This window comes from Microcaecilia unicolor, chromosome 1 (genome assembly GCF_901765095.1).
Source record: "Microcaecilia unicolor chromosome 1, aMicUni1.1, whole genome shotgun sequence".
NCBI classification, from domain to species: Eukaryota; Metazoa; Chordata; class Amphibia; order Gymnophiona; family Siphonopidae; genus Microcaecilia; species Microcaecilia unicolor.
In genome coordinates this window covers 765,145,644-765,157,831 of record NC_044031.1, presented here as the reverse complement: position 1 = coordinate 765,157,831, position 12,188 = coordinate 765,145,644, and the positions used below count along the sequence as shown (strand labels likewise).

Sequence of the window (12,188 nt, the reverse complement as noted above, 5' to 3'; positions counted from 1 at the left end):
GCACAAATACCCATGCCTTCAAAGCTGTCTTAAGCTTACAATGAGAAGACTTCAACCAAAGCTCCAAAAGTAAAGAATTCCACAACGAAGGATCATGAAGTGTGTCAAAATGGAGCTCAATAGATTAAGGGACCACAAGCTAATTGGTTGAAGAAGAATGGAGAGAATGAATAGGAAAAAATGGGATAAGAAGAGAACGAGAAAAATAACTAGTGTAATAAATTCTGTAAGTAAGGATCAAGATCTTGCATTTAATAGGAAACACAACAGGAAGCCAATGTCGATCCCTAAACAGGGGAGTCCCGTGGTCTTATCTTCAAGCATTATATAATAGTTTAATAGCTGTACTCTGTATAATTTGATAAGAAGGAACACCAGTGGGTAAAGAATTGCTGTAATCCACATGACTAAAGTGTGGAGTAACTTGAACAAAGCATTCAAATCAAGGTAAGGTTTTAGTGATTGTACCTAAAGACGCAAAAGGAGGACTATAGCAAGTGGGAAATAAAAGGTCCAGAAAATAATGGTCAACATGAACGTTTAAAGTGGTGAAAGATTGCCTAATAGAAATAAAGATATTGTGTATAGTTGGCTGGAAACTGTACAGTAGATATAAGGGAGCCATATAGTTTCTGATTTATCAAGGTTAAGGACAAGTTTGCGTTGGTGAATCCAGGTTGCTATACTGTTGAGAGTGTTTTATAAATCAATCAGAAGTTTGGAAAACATACTTGCCATGCAGTGTTTGGTTTATCTGAATAAGATGAGTGCTGTAGAATGGGTAAAAGTGAATTGATTTTTTACTCTTTCAAAAAGTACATAGTCTAGGGGACACTCAATGAAGCTACATGGAAATATTTCTAAAACAAATAGGAGATATCTTTTCACTCAACAAATAGTTAAGCCAGTGGTTCCCAAACTGTGCGCCGCGGCAGCCTGGTGCGCCACAGCGAACTCTCAGGGGTGCTGTGGCGCATCTCTCCGTACTTATCCCTCCCGCAGGTCCGGCACCTGCCGCTTCCTGCTTCTTCCCCCGCCACCGCTGCAGTACTTGCAGCTTACATTTTCAGGCCCTCCACAATTCCCACAGGCACTGCAGGGACTTCCCTTTGTCACATCCGGCCCTCGCAAGAGGAAGTTGTATCTGAGAGGGCCGGACGCGGCAGACTTGGAAGGGCCCAGAGTGCTTGTGCGAATCGCAGACGGCCCGAAAATGTAAGCTGCAAGCATTGCAGCAGCGGGGGAAGGAGAAGGAAGCGGCAGCAATCCTGGACCTGCAGGAAGGAAGGTAGGAGTGATGCTGGATTTGGGGAAGGTGTGCTGGTGTGAGAGGAGGGGGCTGCAGGGAAAGGGAGACCTATGTGGCCGGGGGGGGGGGGGGGGGGGGGGGGGTGCCACAAACTGCAAATGTTTGGGAACCCCTGAGTTAAGCTCTGGGCTTGTCATTATTGTTTACTGCAGCTTGTTTCATGGTGACTTTCACATGGGCGACATCAGTTCAGCGTGCAGCAGCGTGCATCTCATGTTCGGCAAACTCTTGTAGTTGATGCTGGGTGTTAAAAGATTATTGTGATTGCTGACCCATTACAGTCTGTTTCTTCACACCTCCAGTAGTAAGCAGTTTCTCCCGTCATCTTTCTGACACGCTTACGTCGCAGATACCTTGGGCAACTAACTTTTCTTTCCCCTTTTCTGAATCTACCAAGTCACAGAACTCCACTCCTTAATATATCCACTATTAACTGTTGCAATTTAACTGAAATATTTTATATGAAATGCCACTTTTTGCACTCTCTGATCATCAACTGTAGTTCTGGATTTTATTATACTTGAAGCACAAACTTTTCTAACAGTTTTTACCTTTTATAGAATTAAAACATATGATTTCAGTTCACGGCTTTTGTTTTCATCGCATTCACGAACAGGCCAACTTCAAAGCCACAATCATCATCATATTTAATAACTGGCTTCCTAAACACATTTTTTTGTAACTTAATACATCCATTCATGACTGAAGTTTATTCTTCCACATCAAACACCTGTGACTTTGCACCTCTATTACATTCAGTTAAATGTTTACCTATTCTATTACAATATCAAGTGGCTTCCAGGGTTAATGCCTTGATTTCTCATTATTGACTTAAAAAAAAAAAGTGATCTGCCACATGACAAATGTATGACTTCACATCTTTATCCTGATTATTTAATTTTAGACAATTGTCCATCAAATTAACTTTTAGACCAACTGTCTCTTTGGACGAATTGGACTTTAGATGAATTGTGTCATTAAACCAATTGTACCAAACCCCTCTGAACAGTCCCATAAACCTTCAGCGTCCGTGGACGAATCCATACCTGCGTCCCCTCTGGTGCTGGACGGCTTGACATGCTGTCTGCATGAAAATCACCCCTCTCATCTCTGGGAACTCGAGGATCTCCAAGTAATCCTGCACAATCCTCCAGTCAGGAACAAGGTAATGAGTCAAATCACCTGACAGCACTTTGCCCTCTGAAACCAAAATGGACACTTGTAGATCAGACGCTCCAGATATGAATGATTTCCACAAACACAAAAGGTGGCAATTTTCAAAACAACATGCTTTTTGCTTCTGGTACCTTTCCCCTTCAAAAGGATGCAGCCATTCTGAGAATGTTAACAGTACGTTTGTAGTAGTACTTCGTCCCTGTTTTTAAATTACTAGTCTTTTTACCACCTCCCCAAATTAGTACTCACCAATCACCTGCAATTTAGAGAGATAAAAGACTAGGAAGGCCATGCGTATCAGAAAAGCAATTCTTTAATTTCTTACCAAGAGAAATTTACAATTACAAATGCTAGTTTCTCGTGTGGAGAGCAGGGGACACAAACATGTGGTCTGCCTCTGTCTCTCCAACGTAATACTCCGATTCAATTGTTTATATACCTTTTGTGTTAAGCAAGGCTTCACACACTTCAGCACTTATCTTCCTGAGATTATTCTGTTCTCTGTTCTCACAATATATTTTTCCCTTAAGTTGCTAAATCACATTCTTCTGTCCATCCACAATTGCACCTTTCCCACGCCAGCTCGCTTGCCTGTAAGGGTATCATAATAGATCATAAATTCCTGAGTTTACACAGGCTCATGTTCTTTAATAAATAACAGGCTTCTCAATCTCTGATAGATTCCAGAGTCGCACTGGCTTGTCAGCCTCTGCCCTTTTTGACCTGTGCCCATAATTCTACATCCCATAACTTGGACTCAAGACAGGTTAAAAAAAAAATGCACACTACAGGACACCATCAGGAAAAGTCCAAAACCATGCTTGTTTTAGAAGGGCAACATAGGTATCTGTTTTTTTTATAATACAAGCTCCCAGAACCAGTCCAACGGCACACAAACACCCACACACATTTCCACTTCCTCCAAAAGGCCATAAATGTGTGCAGGGCCGGCGCTAGGGGTGGACACTCAGGGCAACTGAACTAGGCCCCAAACCTGCCTAAAGTTGACACGCCGAGGAGGGACCGGGAAGCCCCAAGTTCCCAAGTGGTGGCGGGGTCTCCCGGAACGGGACCCAACCCGGAAGTTAGCCCGCCGATGTTAACCGCACAGGCAGTGCGGGAATCAAGTGGAGGAGAAGCCTTGACTGAGGATCCATCGATGAGGGAAGCAGGTTTGATAGTGGAAATCTCACAAAGGGAGTTACCAAGTCAGCCTGCTTTAGGGAAAAAGCCAGAAAATATCACTTTGGAAGCTATCTGGGAAGCTTTGAAGAGTTTGGAAAACTCTTAATCTAAAAAAATTTCCTCTATATGTGAACAATCTCAAATTTTCCTAAATAAAATACCTGTAATGGAGACAAAGTTGCAAAATCTGGAAACACTAACAGAGAATAATTCAAAAGAGATACAAACTATCCAACAATTACAAGTTAATTTGATAAAAGAAAATTCATATCTCCAGAACAAGATAGAAAATTTGGAAAATGCTCAGCGATCTAATACATTAAGATTGATAAATTTTCCAAAACAACCTATGATAGCACCTGCATTAACTAAAAATACATGTGTGAAGTTCTGGAAATTCCTGAGACTGCATTTCCTCCTATATCAAAAATCTACTATTTATTACCATATAAAAGAAGGGAACAAGAACAAGTGGAGGGTCAAAGACCCGAAACGTCTTTTCATGTTTTGGATTTGAATCTAACACAGCCACTAGAAGATGACAACTTAGGTTTGGTGCCAATGACTTTAATAGTCTCCTTTGTGCTGCAGCCAGATAGAGATTGGATTCTCAAGCAATTTTTTCTTCATAGAGACCAACTTTTTATGAACTTTAAGATAAGAATGTTTCCGGACTTTTCTAAGGCAACCCAGAGAAGGCGTAAAGAATTTCTTAAGTTACGACCTAAGGCCTTTCAACTTGGGGCACTTTATTGGTTAAACTTCCCATGTAAATGTGTTGTTAAATTTAATTCCATTAGATATGTTTTCTTTGACCCCAAACAACTGAATTCTTTTTTGGACTCTAAAATAGCCTTGCTACCCTCAAGTCGGCCAAGACATATAGTAACATCTACTCCGTAAATATTAGGAATCCCTGGAACTTCCTCCCCTGTCCCTAAAATTCCTAAAGTAAGGGTTTTCAAATATAAATAAAAGGGTTGAGATATGCCTTCACTGTTGTGGACTATAGATTTACAAATTTAGAAACACATATTCTATATTGTAAAATTGAATATATATTTTTGATTTTTCTTTTGTTAAAGTATAGACTTATTGATAACCAATATAGGATGTAAAATATTTGAGCCGTTGATCTTTTCTCCAAGCTGAAAAGCCCTAGACGCAGGGGATCCAAGATGGCCGCAAATCACTAAGTAGCTGCGGGTCTCGATTTCTTTACTAAAAAAAAAAATGCCTAAACGGAGAGGGAGATTAGCGGTCAGAGCTTCCCCGCTAACTCCCTCCTTACCTGGTCCTTTAGATCGCTATCTGAGACCGCAGGGAGTTATTCACGAAGGCGGAATGCCGCCAGTGGGAGACGCCGGCGAATTGGAGAATTTGGCGTTCCCTGGCTTCGATGTTACTCTGAGCCCCGCCGAGCGCACCCCTCCTCCTCAACCGCTTGGCGCCAGTTCGTACCTCGAGGAATCGACAGGGTCCACCCCGGAAGAGGGTAGGGGCCCAGAAGAATGCCGAATGGAAGCGGCTATTACATCTGGGGCCGGACTGGAGGGCAGTCTGCCCATGGAAACGCCGCGGTTTGAGGAAAGAAGATCTGAGGAACAGAACGCGACATCTGAGCAAACTGTAAGGTTTGAAATTCCTATAGAATTCCTGGTTAAACCAAAGGAGGTTACATTAGAAGCTTTGTGGGATTTAGTCTCTAACCTTGGGCAGATATTCTTAAAATAATCTAATGAGGTATTGCCTAAATTAAAAACTTTGGAAAAAGACTTACAAAAGAAAGAAGAGCTGATTAAGGACTTGAATGATAAAGTTGTTAAAATGGATCAAAGAATTATGAAATTTGAAACAGTACAACCTACTATGATTAAAGATCTGACGAGCCTAAGGGTTAAAATGGAAATTTTTGACAATTATACTAAAAATTGTAACCTTAGATTCGTCAATTTTCCTAGACTTCAAAACGTTGCTCCTTTGGAAATGTTGAAGCGCTACATGCGCGAAATATTATCAATTCCCGAACAAAACATACCACCAATGACTATGGCTTATTATATCCCTGGGAAAGACCTGAATCAACCTGAAGCTCCGTTAGATGTTTCTCTTTTGTTGGAGACCTCGGACATTGATCTTGCGACTGCAGCCACATTAGTGGCGACAGTCGCATTGTTACCAGATAAGAGTTGGATTTTTCGTCTGTTTTTTCGTAACAAGGACAAACCTTTTCTAGGTTTTAAAGTATTACTATTTCCGGATGTCTCTAAGGAGACAAGACGACGAAGGAAACAATTCCTGCTCCTTAAGCTTGAAATTCTGCACTTGGGGGGTACCTTTTTTTTAAGATACCCCTGCAAGTGCATAATAAGGTTTAGGGACAAAAAATATGTATTTACAGAACCTGCTCATGTGTCGACGCTTATAGCCTCAGTGAAAGTGGAAAAGCGCCAATTATTAGAATTAACTCTGCTTAGTAGAATTAGCATATCTTGTGATTTTTTTTTTTTCCTTTGCAATGTTTTTCTCCCATAGTTTTCCGAAATCTTGGATCCGAATTTATGGACTTGAGTATTGTTCTTTATTGAAAATGTGAGGAATTTTCTTTTTCTCTCACCTTTTCTTTTTTTTTGATATCAGGTTTGAGTATGTTATTGATAAACGGATACTTTCCTATACAAGATTTTTGCTTGTAATAAATTTAATAATATGAATAAATAAATAAATAAATAAATAAAAATATTTGAGCCGTTTTCTTTTGTAAATCATCTTTGCTGATTTCAAGCAGTATCTTGAAGTTATTTGTAAAATTTAAAATAAAATAATAAAAAAAAAAAATGAAAAAGGGGAATTCAGGTTAAAATGGTAGAATAAAAACAAGGTTTCACTAAGCACGCCACCCCGTGAGGGCGATTTGGTTGCCTGTTTGCGATACAAAGAATGTCGCTGGATTCATTTTTTTGGCTACCCTTACTCCTGGGGATTTAAACAGGATTTCAGACGGCTGAATTCTTTAAGTTTTTTCAAAACAGAAACATTTTTTTAAACAACTTATTTCTTCAAGAGTTTTGTGTAATTCACCTCCCCCTGGGGATTTTAAGGTTTTATGTTTTCCATGTTTTTTGTGGTTTATTTTCATTATTTTTTATTTTTTTGCATTATTAACTTTTTGTAGGTATCCCTCACGGCTAATTTGCATTAGGATGCGTCTTGTTGCTATGTGAATAGTGACATCATTATATTGACGCTAAGTCTTTATTTTTTGACTTGGAGTTACCAGCATCTTTTTTTCAGTTTACAGCCATGATGGGTGCGTGACCGATGGCAAATACATTTTCATACGTTTCATATAAGCACTGTTTTGTTACAGGTTTATTTGTTGGTGGTTACTTTCAGATGGTGTGGTGGTAGCTATTATTGACGTTACTATTTTTATCTTGTTTCTTACAGCAACTACTCTTTGATTCCCCCATAGCAGGTCTTGGAGACCAAGATGCCTTTCTCTATTAGTGGGAGTCGAGAGCTTTAAAGAAATGTGCAGTGCTGTTCCCACATTAGCAGCTTAAGCTAAGGGGTCGTCGTTTTTGCATTCCTGACTATATGTATTAGATTCAAGATTTATGTTCCAGCCTGTTTAATTACTAGTGGTGACATTGCAAGTTGCTTGTACTTTTGAAAGTTTTACACGTTAGAGCACGGTAAAGGTTTTCTAAAAGCTTTGGAGGTAAGTGCTTGAGGAAAACAGTAAGGAGCTTGGATTTGAAATAGCTTTGGCTATAAGAGATCCGATAGCTCAGTTATATGTTTATCTGATGCCTCCAGGCTTTTTTCTCCCTTTTTTTTTATAAGAGGCGTGCTTATTGAAACTGTTGTTTTTTGCTGCCACTTTAACCTGATTTCCCCTTTTTCATCTTTTGACTTCATCCTGTGCAGAGGTTAGTTATTGTTTTTCCCCCTTTTTTTAAATTTATATAAAGTTGAAAGAGGAACAATCTGCAAGCAAACTTTGGGGCCTCCTCCCTAGCGTCTGCCCTGGGCCCCATCATGTCTAGCACCGGCCCTGAACATGTGTATTTTACGAACTCCAAGTGTACATCACACATCCATCTGCGGGCTCCCCAGGCTGTGGAATACCTGTGCACAGATTGCAAAAAAGCAGACACACTCATCCTGTATGCCCCCTTTTTATGCACGCACATGGCCACACGATTTCACAAAATCTGTTTTCTCTGTGGAAAATGTAGAACATGCTATATTCAACTACCCTGGCTGTGAAACATACCGTACAGAGAATGGACAATTTTAAGACCACCAGGACTATAAGTACACAGCCATTTACCCATGAGTGGTTTTTGAAAATTATCTTCACAAGACACTTAACCTTCTGGTGCAACGCACCTCATACTTGAATTCTTGGCTTCCATCCGAACTGGAACTGGCTATAACCTTCCCACGACTCTGCTCCTATGGAGATGTCTGATGGTGGCACAGTGCTGCTATGCCAATCAGCATTCATATTATGTGGCAACCAGGGCCTTCCAAAATATCCTTTGCTATTTCATCAGCCCTGGACAAAGCCTACAGATCCCTGTGCATCCCAGTCTATTTTAGAGAACTGTATAGTTATGTCTGATGCTGCATCGTGGATAGGACAGGATTAACCCTTTGGTGGGCCAAAGGTAAGCAAGTGTGTTGTGTTGGGCCTTACATTGTAAAAATAACACATTTTAAAGCACCGATAAATGAGGCCTCACATGCTTCTGATTGCAGAGGAAACCCAGAAGGTAAAAAGCACTACTCACCAACTGGAAGACAATACGCAGGGGACTGGGGGCCAACAGACACACCTCCATGGGCAGTGCAGACTCTGAACCCTCTAACCTACCCTCTCTTCTTTCTGCCAGCAGTTAATATACTAAACAAAAATCTGGCTTGGGAGGTATTCAGGGGCCAATGCAGACACCCATTTAGAGCCAATAAGCTAATGCTTGTAATGCCAATGTTTTGCTCCCCAATGTGGTAACCAAATAGTATACAAATATATGTCTGTGCCCAAAGTTGCATGTGCAGAAACTGCACCCGTGCTGAAACAGCATTTCAGTAGGGGAAGACATGTGTATGTGCCATTCTAGGTTCCAACAAGCGCTGCCCATGCACCTAAATCTCAACAGTCCTAAACGTTTCTTTTTCTTCCAGCACACCTCACCCTCATTTCTGTCCTGCTGTTTACGGAAGCCAGAAAAAAAATTGTGGGTCTATAACGCTGACAGTAAAGAAAAGAAAGAGGCATGAAATCCCCCAGTAACACTGACTGCAGAATAAGGTAACCTTTTACAACCCCAGTATTGTGCCTCAGAAGGCCAAAAGGCTTCTTGCACTGAATAGTCTTATTAACACAAAATTGCAAAGTCTGTTGGTGGCACCAGTGTACAGCACACTTCAAATGGTTAGCAGGGCTGGTCCTGATGCTGGGCATTTGCCTAGGGATGCAGAGATTGGTGCCATGCACAAACGCCTTCCTCCTGCACCTGCTCCGAGTTACAGTCAGCCCTGGAAGTACTGGCCCATGCTTAAGTGCTACCATATCCGCCGCCCCCCACCTTTCAAGGTAGACTTTCTATTGCAGGGGGAAGACACAGCAGTATCATCACCCTGCACAGCATACTTTAAATCAGGACTGAGATGGGAGGCGCAGCGGTCTAAACACAGGGCAGGAAGGGTAAGAAAGATGCTGGACCCAGGATGGAGGAAAGGAAGAGGAGATGTGTTACTGACCACCTGGAAGTGGGGAGGCAGGTTAAAGGGGAGTGGAGATGAAGGTGAAATGCTGGTGGGAGGGGAAGAGGAGATGCTGGCCATATGGGGGGGGGGGGGAGGGAGGGGAAGGGGAGATGCTTTGTGTGTGTGCTTTTGACTCCTAACCACTGCTCACTTGCCCTGTCCTTTTATCCTCACCTCTTTATTCCCTTACCCTTAAAAAGGATCTGAGGAAGCTAGAAGAATGGTCTAAGGTTTGGCAATTAAAATTAAATGCGAAGAAATGCAAAGTGATGCATTTAGGGAGTAGAAACCCATGAGAGACGTACGTGTTAGGCGGTGAGAGTCTGATAGGTACTGAGGGGGAGAGGGATCTTGGTGTGATAGTATCCGAGGATGTAAAGGCGACGAAACAGTGTGACAAGGCAGTGGCTGTTGCTAGGCTGTATAGAGAGAGGTGTGATCAGCAAAAGAAAGGAAGCGTTTGTTTTTTTTACATTTGTACCCCGCGCTTTCCCCACTCATGGCAGGCTCAATGCAGCTTACATGGGGCAATGGAGGGTTAAGTGACTTGCCCAGAGTCACAAGGAGCTGCCTGTGCCTGAAGTGGGAATCGAACTCAGTTCCCCAGGACCAAAGTCCACCACCCTAACCACTAGGCCAAAGTGTTGATGCCCCTGTACAAGTCGTTGGTGAGGCCCCACCTGGAGTATTGTGTTCAGTTTTGGAGGCCGTATCTTGTTAAGGATGTAAAAAGAATTGAAGCGGTGCAAAGAAAAGCTACGAGAATGGTATGGGATTTGCGTAACAAGACGTATGAGGAGAGACTCGCTGACCTGAACATGTATACCCTGGAGGAAAGGAGAAACAGGGGTCATATGATACAGACGTTCAAATATTTGAAAGGTATTAATCCGCAAACAAATCTTTTCCAGAGATGGGAAGGCGGTAGAACGAGAGGACATGAAATGAGATTGAAGGGGGGCAGACTCAGGAAAGATGTCAGGAAGTATTTTTTCACAGAGAGGGTGGTGGATACTTGGAATGCCCTCCTGTGGGAGGTGGTGGAGATGAAAACGGTAACGGAATTCAAACATGCGTGGGATATGCATAGAGGAATCCTGTGCAGTAGGAATGGATCCTCAGAAGCTTAGCTGAAATTGGGTGGCGGAGCAGGTGGGGGAAGAGAGGTTGGTGGTTGGGAGGCGGGAAATACTGCTGGGCAGACTTATACGGTCTGTGGCCTGAAAAAGGCAGGTACAAATCAAGGTCAGGTTTACACAAAAAGTAACACATATGAATTTATCTTGTTGGGTAGACTGGATGGACCATGTAGGTCTTTTTCTGCCGTCATCTACTATGTTCTGTCTGCCTGTCTTATCTAGATTGTAAGCTCTTTGAGCAGGGACTGTCCTTTTTGTGTATGGTGTACAGCGCTGCGTATGGTTTTGCCTAGAGCCCCGGCGATACCGTTGAGCCAGGCCTGTCAACCGCTCCACTAAAGCTCCTCAGCCCCTCACCGTTGGCACAGGCGGCCTGGCACAGGGCACTGGAGCAGGGCACGTCCTCCCGCAGGTAAAGCTCCCGCACGATCCGCACCGGCCTCCGCTTGTACGTGCGCAAGTGCAGCAGCTTCTCCGTCTTATACATGGCGCCGGACGGGCGGGAAAACAGTTGCCGTCCTCAACTCTCCTCACTCTCACTTCCCACTTCCTCTCCTGACCCGGAAATGCTCCCTCGGACCGCGCGCCCGACTGTTACGTCACCAAACCCCGGAAGAGCCTAGACAGACTGGGAGACACGCGCAAAGGAGGATTAATAGACAGGAGATGAAGTGACGTCAGAACGCTGACCTGCCCACTTCCTCTCCTGACCCGGAAATGCTCCCTCGGACCGCGCGCCCGATTGTTAAGTCACCAAACCCCGGAAGAGCAGAGACTGGGAGACACACGAGCAAAGGAGGTTTAATAGACAGGAGCTGAAGTGACGTCAGAACGCTGAAACCAATGAGATCACTCTACGTTTCCCTTCCCAGCGCAGCCGTCATCCCTGTTCACTCAAAACAAAGCAGGCAAACCTATGAGCTGCTGCATCCGCCTTGTCGTTCTTGATTGTTGGTAGCAGTTTTATTTAATCTCACTTATAGCTTCAAACATGCCAGTTTGTGCAGCACACGGATGTACTCTTAATTAGTGGTTAGTTGGAGGGTCTAGTTACAGAGACACTCTAGCACATGTTGTATTCGTGCACAGATATTTTTTCCTGGTAAAGGGCCACTAAAACAGACATCATGTTATGAGAATCAGGTGCTCAACATTCAGAGTTTCTATTTATTTATTTTTGTTACATTTGTACCCTACGCTTTCCCACTCATGGCAGGCTCAATGCGGTGGGCAATGGAGGGTTAAGTGACTTGTGCTGGGAATCGAACTCAGTTCCCCAGAACCACAGTCCATCACCCTAACCACTAGGCCACTCCTCCACATATGACATGTATATCCCACATTTCACAATCCACGACCCTAACCACTAGGCCACTCCTCCACCTATGACATGTATATCCCACATTTAACATGTATTAGGTTGAAACCAGGGCAAATTTGAAAGTTTTTATTTCCTGTGCCTAGATCAAAAGAGAAAGATGGTTTGTGGGAACTTGCTCCTTCTGTTTTGAAGAATGCAGTGGTATATTATAAAAATGCACTTAATATTGTTTAGTACTATTATTTACTACTGGTTGATATAAAGCACAAGTTAACCA

General features: G+C 42.8%; 1 protein-coding gene across 1 annotated transcript; it reads right to left on the bottom strand.

Moving 5' to 3' along the window:
- Window positions 1-1,556: 1,556 nt before the first annotated feature.
- DIS3L (DIS3 like exosome 3'-5' exoribonuclease) lies at window positions 1,557-11,162 on the bottom strand. Its single transcript, XM_030192809.1, has 3 exons — window positions 10,948-11,162; window positions 2,356-2,509; window positions 1,557-1,698 (listed from the first exon to the last, which is right to left on the bottom strand). Exons 1-3 carry the CDS (start codon window positions 11,075-11,077, stop codon window positions 1,557-1,559), a joined length of 426 nt encoding a protein of 141 aa, XP_030048669.1. The 5' UTR covers window positions 11,078-11,162.
- Between the last annotated feature and the right edge of the window lie 1,026 nt (window positions 11,163-12,188).

Coding starts and splice junctions, on each gene's coding strand:
- DIS3L (XM_030192809.1), bottom strand. CDS start 11,077: ATGTATAAGACGGAGAAGCTGCTGCACTTGCGCACGTACAAGCGGAGG. Junction 2,510..10,947: donor CCAGGCCGCCTGTGCCAACG/GTGAGGGGCTGA, acceptor TTTTGGTTTCAG/AGGGCAAAGTGCTGTCAGGT. Junction 1,699..2,355: donor CAGCACCAGAGGGGACGCAG/GTATGGATTCGT, acceptor GTGACTTGGTAG/ATTCAGAAAAGGGGAAAGAA.